Source organism: Rhinopithecus bieti, unplaced genomic scaffold (assembly GCF_001698545.2).
Source record: "Rhinopithecus bieti isolate Rb0 unplaced genomic scaffold, ASM169854v2 scaffold_39273, whole genome shotgun sequence".
Taxonomy (NCBI): Eukaryota; Metazoa; Chordata; class Mammalia; order Primates; family Cercopithecidae; genus Rhinopithecus; species Rhinopithecus bieti.
The window spans coordinates 474,596-487,905 of NW_016816078.1; the positions used below are offsets into that span (position 1 = coordinate 474,596).

At 40.0% G+C, this 13,310-nt stretch overlaps 2 protein-coding genes across 3 annotated transcripts in view; one reads left to right on the forward strand and one right to left on the reverse strand.

Moving 5' to 3' along the window:
• The window catches only part of MCPH1 (microcephalin 1), a 246,742-nt gene that overhangs the window by 123,195 nt on the left and 110,237 nt on the right, over window positions 1-13,310 (reverse strand).
• Window positions 1-13,310, forward strand: part of ANGPT2 (angiopoietin 2) — a 65,429-nt gene that overhangs the window by 41,508 nt on the left and 10,611 nt on the right. The window contains exons 3-7 of one of the 2 annotated variants that reach the window (XM_017854316.1): window positions 222-343; window positions 5,239-5,471; window positions 6,674-6,804; window positions 11,906-12,007; window positions 13,001-13,167. In XM_017854316.1, coding sequence (XP_017709805.1) covers window positions 222-343; window positions 5,239-5,471; window positions 6,674-6,804; window positions 11,906-12,007; window positions 13,001-13,167 — 755 coding nt within the window. The remainder of the gene's footprint in view (window positions 1-221; window positions 344-5,238; window positions 5,472-6,673; window positions 6,805-11,905; window positions 12,008-13,000; window positions 13,168-13,310) is intronic. The other variant, XM_017854317.1, reaches the window with a different exon arrangement.

Here is a 13,310-nt window from a genome sequence, read left to right on the forward strand (position 1 = left end):
GAGACATGTGAGGAAAAGAGTAAAAGGTTTAACACACTGAGATGTGATCTAAGACACTGAGCCTTTTCTGAAAATGAAAAATATGCCAAAATAAGATACTTGGGTTAATAAATAATGTTTTGGTTATGTTTCCTCTAGCTTGGGTACTTTAATGAAAAGGAAGTTAGAAAGTTAAACTAATTAAAACATAATTAATAGGAACTTCATTTTGTTACATTTAGGTATTAAATCAGACCACAAGACTTGAACTTCAGCTCTTGGAACACTCCCTCTCGACAAACAAATTGGAAAAACAGATTTTGGACCAGACCAGTGAAATAAACAAATTGCAAGATAAGAACAGGTAATAACAGTACTAAAACATTTATAGTTCAGAATTGTATACTTTCCAGATACGAAAGTCAGTCTCAAATGATGAATTATCAGAATGGTGAGTTTCTTCATGTCTAGTGTAAGGGTCAGAAACCTCATGAGGGAGGAGAAGGGAGAGGGCTTGGAGAAAATTCTTGCACAGGCACAGATCTCCTAACACAGTCCTGGATTTTACCTTTCATTCCCTGGCCCCTTAAAGATCCTCTTACAGTAATCCTCCAAGCCCTGCCTCAGTATTATATATGCTAATCTATTTTAAAACTACAGCTAGTGCTGTGGAGTGAAAGGACCACTGGCCTAAGCATTTTATTTCAGTATTAACTTGACCAAGATCCTTTGCCCTTGGGGACTTAGCTTCGTTCAATGCAGAATGATCTACAGTATGAAAGCTACACTTATACTGTAAGCCGACGCACATTTTATGATCCAATGCTTCCTCTTCGAACACATGATAAAGTAAAACCAAAAATTAATATTAAACATGATTATATTAATATTTAAATAAAATATAGCAAAATCTCAAGATCAACAATAGAAAAAAAATTGTAGGTGATAGGTGGGGACTGTTTTCATAGGTCTGTTCCACTTGGGACGTAAGAGGATAATTTTATGCACATACCCGGCGTGCCTATTTCCCTGTTTTTAATCAAGACATGTATATACAACACAGAACATGGCTATAACAATATATCCTATTTGACAATTTAAACAATTCTTTATTCTTAACCAAAAATGATAAACTTCTTGTTCAATAATTGTTCTTTACTGTTAATCAAGAACTAAGCTGAAATAATTCTTTCTGTTCTTTGGATATCAAGTTTAAGTCATTATTGATTTAGGGTTTTGAAAAGCAAATCGATTTTTAAAATTCAAATTTTTTCTTTCATGTTTCAGATTTCTCCTCTACAAATAGTAAATGAACATTTGAGACCAATCATTGAGATACAACAATCCGGCTAATTTCACTTTCTTTTCTGTTTCTCTTTTGAGACAGGGTCTCACTCTGGTTGCCCTAGCTGGAGTGCAGTTGTGCCATCTCAGCTTACTGCATCCTCCATCTCCTGGGCTCAGGTGATTCTCCCATGTCAGCCTCCTGAGTAGCTGGGACTACAGGCATGTGTCACACACCCAGCTGATTTTTTGTATTTTTTTTTTTTTTTTAGTAGAGATGAAGTTTTGCCATGTTGCCCAGGCTGGTCTCAAATTCCTGAATTCAAGCAGTCTGCCTGCCGCAGCCTCCTAAAGTGATGGGATTACAGGCGTGAGCCACCGTACCCGGCCTCATTTTCTTAAAATAGTTTTACTTAGTAATGTTCTCTTCAACATGCTGCAGTGATTCCCGGAACACATGGGAGCTGGAGATTACTTTTCTCTTGCCTGTTATACAGTGATGTTCGTGACAAATCTAGGATATGTCCAGTTTGTAGAACATACCCTAATACTGAATACTGTTTCCCCAATTGGGTTTCAAATTTAGCACACCACAATGTGAAAACTACCAATTTGGGTCAATTATGTCCCCCAAACATCATCTTTGCAAATATTTGTCCAATCATATTGACTTTCAACTATGCCTGTAGGAAGAATAAGCTTTTCCTCATCAGCTGTAGAAACCATATTCTCTTTCATCACAGAAACAAAATGAAATGAAAAGTTTTTTTCATCAACAGCTATAAATAATTAAAAAAGAAAATAGTGTTGATGATTTTACAGGTATATGAATTCTGCATGCTGTGTTTTCTACCTTAAATTCTGATTGGCCTATGATTTTATTTGCAAGAATATCATTACAAAAATATGCAAATGGTATTTCGCTTTGGACAAACCACATTTTAAATAATCTTTTATAATTCCCCAAAAGAGCAATTGCTTTCTTTATAAAATAGATTCCAGCCACGCACAGTGGCTCATGCCTGTAATGCCAGCACTTTGGGAGGCCAAACTGGTAGGATTTCTTGAGGCCAGTAGTTTGAGACCAGCCAGGGCAACATAATGAGAACTCATTTCTACAAAAAATAAAAAAATTAGCCAGGTGTGGTGGCACACACCTGTAATTCCTCCTATTTGGGTGGCTGAGGCAGGTGGATCACTTGAGCCCAGGAGTTTGATACCAACCTGGGCAACAAAGAGAGACCCCCATCTCTCCAAAATTACATACTGATTTACAATGATCGGGGGCTGGAATACATCTAAGAGCTACAATTGAATATCTAATAATAATTATTAATACTGATTGTTATTGCTTATGGGTGAAACATGTAATGGGTAGGCAGTTCCTTGGCTGGTTAATATTGTTTGCAGGGTTAAAGATTCAGAAAACGTTACTGTCAAAAAAAGGTGGATTTACAGATCATTTGAACTAAAAGGGGCCCGAGAGGTCATCAAATTGACTGCCTTCATTTTACATAGAGCTTTCACCGAGACAGATTCGTGTGTAATAAACTTTACATTGGAAGGAAAATGTCAGAGAGAGGAATTTGACATCTGGTCACTGTTTTACTATTTTTAAAAGTGTCTATATTTTGAAAGCTTTATTTACTGGCCTTGTACAAACAAAGTGAAGATACTGAAACATCTTTAGTTGCTGCTTTTCCTGCAGTTATCACAGAAAGCCTCTTTAGGTGCTGAATAATGTAGTGTCAGGCTATCCAATTTTCCTCTTCTATCTTATTAAAAAAAAAGAAAAAAATGCCGGCCAGGCACGGTGGCTCACGCCTGTAATCCCAGCACTTTGGGAGGCCGAGGCGGACATCTCAGGAAGTCAGGAGTTCGAGACCAGCCTGGCCAACATAATGAAATAACATCTCTACTAAAAATACCGAAAATTAGCTGGGCTTGGTAGCGCGCCTGTAATCCTAACTACTTGGGGGGCTGAAGCAGGAGAACTGTTTGAACCTGGGAGGTGGAGGTTGCAACCAGCCGAGATCGTGCCACTGCACAACAGCCCAGGCAACAGTGCGAAACTCTGTCTCAAAAAAAAACAAAAGAGAACCTGCCAAGTACCTTGACTATGTATGTCTTTGAGTTTGTTCCTGGGAAACAGTTCACATTCTCAAATCCATGCCTCTACTCTCTTGGATTTGTTTCCTCTGGCTTAATGGACAGGAACTATTTTTAGTTTAAAAGTGGTATGCTCTTCATTGAACATATTGATAGTAACGTATGTTTATAAGTTGAAATTAGAAAGGCAAACTATATAACCATTAATAAAATAGCTTAGGACTTACATGGCCTAATTTTACCAGCTCTCTAAATAATTTTTAAAAAGCTTTTTGGCCAGGCATGGTGGCTCATGCCTGTAATCCCAGCACTTTGGGAGGCAGAGGCAGGCGGTTCACGAGGTCAGGAGATCGAGACTGTCCTGGCTAACACGGTGAAAGCCTGTCTCTACTAAAAATACAAAAAATTCGCCTGGCATGGTGACATGCGCCTATAGTCCCAGCTACTTGGGAGACTGAGGCAGGAAAATCACTTGAACCCGGGAGGTGGAGGTTGCAGTGAGCCGAGATGGCGCCCTTGCACTCCAGTCTGGGTGACAGACTGAGACTCCATTTCAAAAAAACGGAAAAAAAAAAAAAAAAGAAAAGAAAAAAAAAGCTTTCCAAGGGCCCGGCTCACATGTTAACTGTTAGGTATTAAGTACCTGCAATAGTGCTGGTTAGATTTTTTTAGAGAAGGAAGGGGGCCACATTAAAAGAAGGAGAGAAGCAGATTTCAGAGTCAGAAAGTTCTGGGATTGGATTCTGCCCCTGCCGCCTGCTGTGTGTGACTTTAAGGATGTGACTCATTGTCTCTACATGTCTTTTCTTCTTTTTGAGACGGTATCTTGCTCTGTCGCCCAAGCTGGACTACAATGGCATAATCTCAGCTCACTGCAACTCCACCTACTGGGTTCAAGCAGTTCTCCTGCCTCAGCCTCCCAAGTAGCTGGGATTACATTCATGCACCACCACACTTGGCTAATGTTTCTATTTTTAGTAGAGACAGGGTTTCACCATGCTGGCCACCCTGGTCTTGAGCTCCTAGCCTCAAGTGATCCACCTGCCTCAGCCTCCCAAAGTGCCGGGATTACAGGCGTGAGCCACTGAGCCCGGCCCTCAATGTCTCTAAGTTTCAATTTCCTCATTGGAAATGGGGATAATAATGTTGATATTAATGTTAACAAACATCCATTGAGTGTTACTGTGTGGCAGGAGCTAGTCTAAGTATTTACATTTTAAAACTCATTTGTTCCTCAGACCAACCCCATGACCTAAGTAGTAGTATCCTAATTTACAGGTGAGGACATTAATGCATAGGATGACTAAGTAAACTGTTCCAAGTCACAGGGCTGGTAAGCCAGGACTTGAGTCTGAGAGAAGTATTCACCTCCTCATGAAGGAGTATTTCTCACATAGCATTAAATGCTATTAGTATCATTAGGATTAATATTAAAATATAAATAGTTTAGGAGACAGCTAATATCCTACCCAAGGGTCCAGCCCCATTGAAACTCTCCCTTCTCAAAAAAGCACGTCATGAGCACTAAGCTTGAAAGAGCAGCACCTTTCTTCTGAACGCTTGGCATCTAATACATGTATCACCTATGTCCCACCTATCCTGGGCCAGATGGGGTACCTTTTCTTGTGTGTATGCATAAGTCTGCATGTACATACATACATGCTTATATGTTTACATATATACACACATTTATATATCTAATCTTCTCAGCAAGTTTCAGAGATTCCTTAGGGCTCTGGTAACATCTTATTACTTTATAACCACCACAATATCTTAACAGAGTGCCTTGGAGAAGTAGAAATTCAATAAATATAAAATATTTCATTAGAATAGCCTTCACTAACTAACAATTCTTTTCCCTACAAGTTTCCTAGAAAAGAAGGTGCTAGCTATGGAAGACAAGCACATCATCCAACTACAGTCAATCAAAGAAGAGAAAGATCAGCTGCAGGTGTTAGTATCCAAGCAAAATTCCATCATTGAAGAACTAGAAAAAAAAATAGTGACTGCCACGGTGAATAATTCAGTTCTTCAAAAGCAGCAACATGATCTCATGGAGACAGTTAATAACTTACTGACTATGATGTCCACGTCAAACTGTAAGTTTACATATCATATTTTCTTCAGCTTTAATAACCTTTAGTCAGTAAAACTCTCAAAAGACTAAAAAATTTATCTTTCAGAAAAGGCACTATTTCTCATATATTTCATATGAAATATCTACCAATTGAAATGAAGGAAGAAGAGAAGGGGAAATATATGTTATACTAATTATTATGAAGGAAACATCCCAAACATACTTTGGATTCATAGCAGTAAAGAGCCTACTTTTAGTTAGTTCCATCACTAATTAGAAGGATAAGACTGGGCAAATTACTAAACCACAGTGGATATTAATTTATTTAGGTTTTACTTGGGAAAAATAATATCAGACCCATGGGATGGCAATTAAGATTAAATGAGATAATACTCTCAGTGGGTGGCATAAACTCGCACTTAAGAGATGCTAGTTCCCTTATCTTGCCAGGTTCTTAAGCACATTTTGCCTTCCTTATTATTGTTTTACTTTGCAGCTTCTCTTATATATTAGAGGGAAGGGCCAGGTGTGGTGGCTCATGCCTGTAATTCCAGCACTTTGGGAGGCTGAGGCAGGAAGATCACTTGAGGTCAGGAGTTCAAGACCAGCCTGGCCAACATGGTGAAACACAGTCTCTACTAAAAATACAAAAATTAGCTGGGTGTGGTGGTGGGCACCTGCAATCCCAGCTACTCGGGAGGCTGAGGCAGGAGAATCACTTAAACCTGGGAGGGCGGAGGTTGCAGTGAGCTGAGATTGTGCCACTGCACCGCACTATGTCCTCAGTGGGATAATGGCCTGAAGGGACAGGCAATGGGGTCGTGATACAGATAACAGTGTTTAGGGACATTCTTTTTAAATTCTTCCATACTAAGTTTACCCTATTCTGCTCAAGATGAAAGATCTTCAAAAAGTAATAATTTAATTTATGTGACTGTGAAGTATTTTCATTACATGTAATTGATGACCAACAAAGGAAGTTTGGATTATTTGCAGTATTTTAATTACATGGAATTAATGACCAAAAAGTAAGTGTTAATCTTTTCAGAATTAATAAGAAAACAGTCTGAAAGCAAACTTTCTAGAAAGGTTAAAAAAGTGGCACAGCCTTTTGCTTACTTAAGAATCCCAAAGCAATAAAACTCTCCAAATGATTGGGTCTTGAAATAACAAGTCTTTGTCTGTTCACGAACTCCGTTTAAATGCCTTACTATTTTTTAAAAGCAGCTAAGGACCCCACTGTTGCTAAAGAAGAACAAATCAGCTTCAGAGACTGTGCTGAAGTGTTCAAATCAGGACACACCACGAATGGCATCTACACGTTAACATTCCCCAACTCTACAGAAGAGATCAAGGTGAGGTATTCGTCTCCCCTTACTAACTCCCTGGCTCTAGGCAAGCCGCTTTAGAGAGTGAGGAACCAAAGAGCAGAAGTCTCTCCCCAAAGATCTCCCCCTGCCTCACACAGTCCAAAGCCATAGTGACTGGGCAGCTACCTCACCTAGAGCGCTTGCCAAGGGCTCTAAGTTCCGTTGCTGTGCAGGAAATACAGAAGCTACATATGAATGACACAGAACTGTCTATCTTATCTTCGGCAAGAAATATGCTCTCTTTGCATTTTGCTTGAATAACGCATACTGTCAGCTGTTTTTCCTGAGGTGTCAGACTCATTGCATTAATTTTAAAGAAAGTATCTTCCAAAAACTGAAGCTCAAATAACCATAGTGCATCAGCCATAGAGGTTTCATGAAATTAATAATTTCTATTGCCACGCCAAAGCCATTTTTCAGTGATATTAGTGTTCTTTTTCATGAGTGACTACATAGTGACTTGTACAGTTTGCTACCGCTGCCCTGCCTCACGCGAGGATGGCAGTTTTACCCACCATGGTTTTTGCTCTAGCTGAGCAAAAACGTTAACACAGTGCCACAGACCAGCAGTGTCGGCATCGTGAAAACAGTTTCAACCAGTGGACTTGCTGACATGGTCTCGGGGACACGCAGGATTCTGAGGTCCACACCATGAGAACCGCTGGGGCAGGCGATTCTAACCTCATCTAACGCAGTCTGGAAGACTCGAAACACACCATAAAGACAGCCTTCATTTTCTTCTCAAGCAGGGAGTTCACTTCAAGGCATATGTCCAAGTATTGCTTGTAATGTGAGTGGACAGCAGGTACTCACGACAGGCAAAGCCACAACACAGCTTACCTTAGTCATTCCTAGTTCTGCAGCCTCACTCAGAGAGCCTGTCTCCTGAAGGTGTTTTGGGAGATACTGAACTTCAGATGAGAAAAAAGAAAAATCACTTTCGGATAATATTTCAATGTGGCTTCTCTTAAACATTTGATAGAGCAGAATGATATTACATGAGAATCAGTGTGGTGAAGGGTTATGTAACTACTGGATAACTGTATATATTAAATGTCTATAAATATATTTGCATATAAATGTAAAAGCAGCTACATATTGAACTAACACAAATAAGTACAGAGAATACACTGGATACTGTACCAAAATGGAAATTTTCGAGGCTCTTGGAAGTATTATCTCTTTAAACTGAGTATTATCCTAAGTATTTAACACAGTATCAAAGAAAAACACTTTAAAAATGCAAGCATTAGGGTTTTAAAGACCTGGAAGTTGAAACAGTAACATGTATCTTGATTATGAATGGAAAAGATAAATATTGTGCTATTCAACATAATGCTTTGCAAAGAAACCTTTCTAATTCATTCATGCTGTGTTAAATCAACCCTGAAAATTAGTTAATGTCCCTAACGCCCTAGAAGCAATACAACAGGGAAGGAAGGGAACAAACTCACAAACAACACAGTCTGCTGCAGATGAGAAGGCAATGAACAGACTCTAGGCTAAGCCTTTCAATCTCTTTTGCTATCTGGTTTTCATGACAAGTCTGTGCATGCGATTGTCTGTCACCAGATGTTGGCATGTTCTTGGCCTAGGGGACAGAAGTGTCAAGAGGGGGGACAGAGGATGCGTGTGAAATGGGGATGCCACGGACACCGATGTAGAGGGACAGCCGCTAACCGTGCAGCCCCATCACATTGTTGCATCTATGTTTCTCAGCCTAAGTGCAAGCTTCCCACCCCAGTGCACTGTCCCACCCCACAGCCCCCAGAATGACTGCAATATTCTGCAGAAAGAGGAAAATACATAGTACTCTGGGATTATATGAACCTCAGGTAATGGTTGGAAACTTTAGGATGTATATTGTCTTTAAACACTTGCCGTAAGAGAAACTCATTTCCTCAGCAGGGAACAGTAAGCTTTCAAAACCTCAATTTTCTCATCTCGAAAATAAGTGGTGTCAATTGTTACCTCTAAATTCCCTTCCAGACTTAAGACTCCATAACTCACAATCTGATCCGGGGAGAGATACACAGGCTTGGATGTAAATTCTGGCTCTGCCATTTGTGGCTCTGGGCAAGTCATTCAACCTTTCTGAGAGCTCAGTTTACCCATCTGTAACACCACAATACCCTCAACCTTGGGGGTTGTGACAACACAGGGACAGCCCCTGAGGTAGAACTTGGGACAGGAAATGGGAGTGGTCACCATTTTCACTGCCTTCAAAGACTACCAGACAACTTCTCTGCCTGGCAGGGGACCCGATTCTGCCCTGGTTTATCTAATTCAAGAAAAGAATGTTCAGTTGGTCTTTGAGCAGATCTTTTCCTAAAAGGCCAATATATGGCAGCTTTAGTTTTGAAAAATTCATTAGGTTCTTGTACAAGAGAGAGACTGCAAGATGACATGTATCAAAAGTATGTATGCTTGTGCTAGAGACATGGTTATTTCCTTCCCTAAATTTCACAGGACACCTGACTCCTAATGTTTGTCTCTATGTTTGCTATTTAACCCATCACTTAATCATTGCCTCAGAGTTGAAGCAAGTCAAATATTATTTGCTGAAAAACCTCAAGCTTTATAGAAAGATATCAGGTTCCTGCACCATGCAGCAGCGGACAGATTAAAAATATTAACTGCCCTTAGATTTGTTGTAATTGGAGTGTCGTAATTGGTAAGGTCTTGGGAAGTATCTGAGGACTTCTGCTTTTCTGATCCTGACATAATCAATTTCAGCACTTTTACTCAGTATCTTCTGGCTGGGTGGATAACCCTATTTGAACACTATCTTTCTTTGCAAGTTTTATAGTCCAATTAACAATAATACTCCAGTTTTTACAAATCCTCTGTTCTTTTTTCTAAAAACCTGGATGAAGTACTAAGAAAATGTTCTAATAACCTTATCATCATCACTAATGGAATCAAAGCAAATACTGATATGGCTTAAATCATTTACGTGCTGGCAGTGACTCTCAGACATTTGAGAGTCTCGCCTCTGACTTCCATAACAAGATAAAACTTGTTCTCTGAACAAGACAGAACATGTATTTAAGTATTGGTAATTTCATAGCAGTGATTTTGACACTGAAGAATCAAATATTCTTGGAGCAAGGATAGGCTCACCAAGAACCATATCAATGCTTTCAACCCAAGAGCATACCATTTAGGATACAGAATCAATTTCAATATACGTACATGAATTCTCAAACCAACTTAGCTTATTCAGCTGGTTTATGAAACAGATTTTTTAAAAGACATATTGATAGAAGTGAGCAGCACTGACCATTTTGTTGACCACAGGAAAATAAGAGGCAGTATTATTCATGAACTGATTTAAACTTGGAACTGTGTTGAGGGACTTTTGGCCTATTTACCAAAGGGTCAGGTTTCTCTGTTTTTGGCAGCATTATGTCAGTGGAAAAAAACATAACAGGAATTAAAGAGACCTTATTCAAATCCTATATATCACTTAGTAGGTGAGTAACTGATCAAAATTAATCTAACTTTACTAAATCTTTTCTTCTTTCAAAAATGCAGAATTATGACAGTACAGCAGAGTTGTGAGATTGTAGATAATATACACAAAGTATCTGGCAGAGTGCTTGGATGAGAGTGGTGTGTAGCAATGATAATAAGAATCATAGCAATACAGAGTGATAATAAGGGGTTAGCTTGAGCAGACTGATTTTCTACATCAGATTAATTTAAAATGAGGAAATACTTTTCTTCTTAATAAATGTAATTTTCATTAATGGCACCTATCTTTCCAAACATGAGCGCCATTGGGGAAGGCAATACGAGCTGGGTGACCTTCCTGGAGAGAGACCAGAACCATGCTGGGGAGAAGTCCCCTGCAGACCAGGCTGTTCCAGGGACAGTTCTCTGGTTCCACTGGCAATGAGGCATCAGGCAGCCACTGCACTTCCTCTGCACCCCTCTTTCCTCATGTAGGAAATGAAAGAACAGGACTAGCACTCTCTTGGTTCTCTTTCCGCTCTCCTCTCTAGGATTCTAACTCATAAACAGAGAACAGTGCACATTGAAGCTTACCCTGCCAAATCGCCTCCATTATTCTCAAAAAGACCATGGGGCACAACAAAGGAAGAATATTTATAATTGGTTTTGAACCTTAACTTCAATATTTCCTACCTTGTATGTGGCAGAAAATTTATCTTAGTTTCTGGAAAACATGTTTCGTTCTACTGTAATCTTATTATTTAAAACTATTTATGTAATCTTATTTTCAGGGGGTTTTAATTTCATAATAAAACTCCAGCTGAGATGAAATTGAGCATGCATGTGCTTAGCTTAAGAAAGAATTCTGTGTTCTGGACAAAGTTTAAACCCACAGAGCCAGTTTAAGAGCAGAAATAAAAAGAGTTGCTTAGAGAAAAACTGTGGGCAATGAGCAATGTACAGAGAAGCCTGAAGTCATGCCCTTGAGGCCAAGCTGCTAAGCCAAGCTCAGGTCACACACCTTGCACCAGGACACTGGAGCCTCAAGGCCCTTGTGCTCAGAGGTGAACCAAAAAATCTGATTAGTATTGCACATAAAGGAAGCCAAACAGCCCCACAGTATGAGAATGTTAACAGGAGTCCTCCAAACCCTATGATCAAAGCGTATCCCCTTCACATAGCTCTCTGCAGAGCTGGCAGGGGCTGGCAATTAATGAAAGGTTTCAAGGCTGTGAACACAAGTCAATGATTTTCTATAGGATAGAGATGTGGGGTTTGGGGCCAATCTGCCAAAATGTGCCATTCACGATGAATCTCTAAGAAATAGCAATCTCTGGGCCAGCCATCAGGGTGGGGTCTTTACCCTGGAACAGACGATGACAAGTGAGTCACATTCTCATCAACACTTTATATTATATTGCTGTTTATGTTTCACCATCATTTTAAATCCATCACTTTCAATTTATTTGAAACCATCTTTTTCTTAGACAACCCCGATGCTCTACTCCGTGCCTTATATCCCAGAGTACCCTCTCAGCCGAGTCCTGTATTCGGGGTCTACATTCCTCCTGCTTCTGCTACATAAGGGGATGGGGGCTCTATCACTTATACCCTGCATTCCCGTTTGCAGGCCTACTGTGACATGGAAGCTGGCGGAGGCGGGTGGACAATTATTCAGCGACGTGAGGATGGCAGCGTTGATTTTCAGAGGACTTGGAAAGAATATAAAGTGGTATGGACATTCTTTAAGGCATCAGAAAAGAATTTCCCTTGTGAAAAATCGCTTTCAAGATCTGTGGAACCTTAACCACCAATCCCAAACTAATCAATTACTTTTGACATAGTTTTCTTTTTGGTAGATGTGGGGTTTCATCGTGTTAGCCAGGATGGTCTTGATCTCCTGATCTCGTGATCTACCCGCCTTGGTCTCCCAAAGTGCTCGGATTACAGGCTTTTAAAATTGGTCTTCAAATTAGTTCTTCAAATTGGTGTTTCAGTCTCCCCTTTAAAGAATGCCAATATAAGGTAAACTGTATCAAAACAAAAGCTGCAGCCAGGCGCAGTGGTTCATGCCTGTAATCCCAGCACTTTGGTAAGCCGAGGCAGGTGGGTCACCTGAGGTCAGGAGTTTGAGACCAGCTGGCCAACATAGCGAAACTCTGTATCTACTAAAAATACAAATATTAGCCAGGTGTGGTGGTGAGCACCTGTAATTCCAGCTACTCAGGAGGCTGAGGCAAGAGAATCGCTTGAACCCGGGAGGCAGAGGTTGTAGTGAGCCCAGATCACGCCACTGCACTCCAGCCTGCCTGGGTGACAGAGTAAGACTCTCTCTCCAAAGAAAAAAAAAAAAAAAAAGCAAAAACAAGGCTGCCACTGCTTAGCTTGTTTTTAAAGGTGGGCTCAGCGTTTTTTTGGTAAGCCAACTGTTTCAAGGTGCTTCACATTTCCATGAACTGTACTGTCTATGCCGAGGCTTCTGCTGGTGGCTCCCCAAGTAGTTCTCATTATCCTAATACAAATTATCTTCCAGCAGCAGCTTAGTGTCTAATAACTGACCTGTTTAAAATCCATTTTCTTTTGGGGAGGACCCTGAATTGTCACAGCACCAGAAGTAATTTCTGCTATTTGATAGTTATTCTATGTTAACTTGATGGACTATCCACTTCAAATATACAAAGAAAAAATTACATGAAGTAATTGAATTTAACAACTTGCATTACAGGGATTTGGTAACCCTTCAGGAGAATATTGGCTGGGAAATGAGTTTGTTTCACAACTGACTAATCAGCAACGCTATGTGCTTAAAATACACCTTAAAGACTGGGAAGGGAACGAGGCTTACTCACTGTATGAACATTTCTATCTCTCAAGTGAAGAACTCAATTATAGGTAAGTGAGTTACTGGTAAACTGAAAGAAAAAATTAAAAGATTTGTGGCCAGGCGTGGTGGCTCACGCTTGTAATCTCAGCACTTTGGGAGGCTGAGGTGGGCGGATCATGAAGTCAGGAGATCAAGACCATCCTGGCTAACA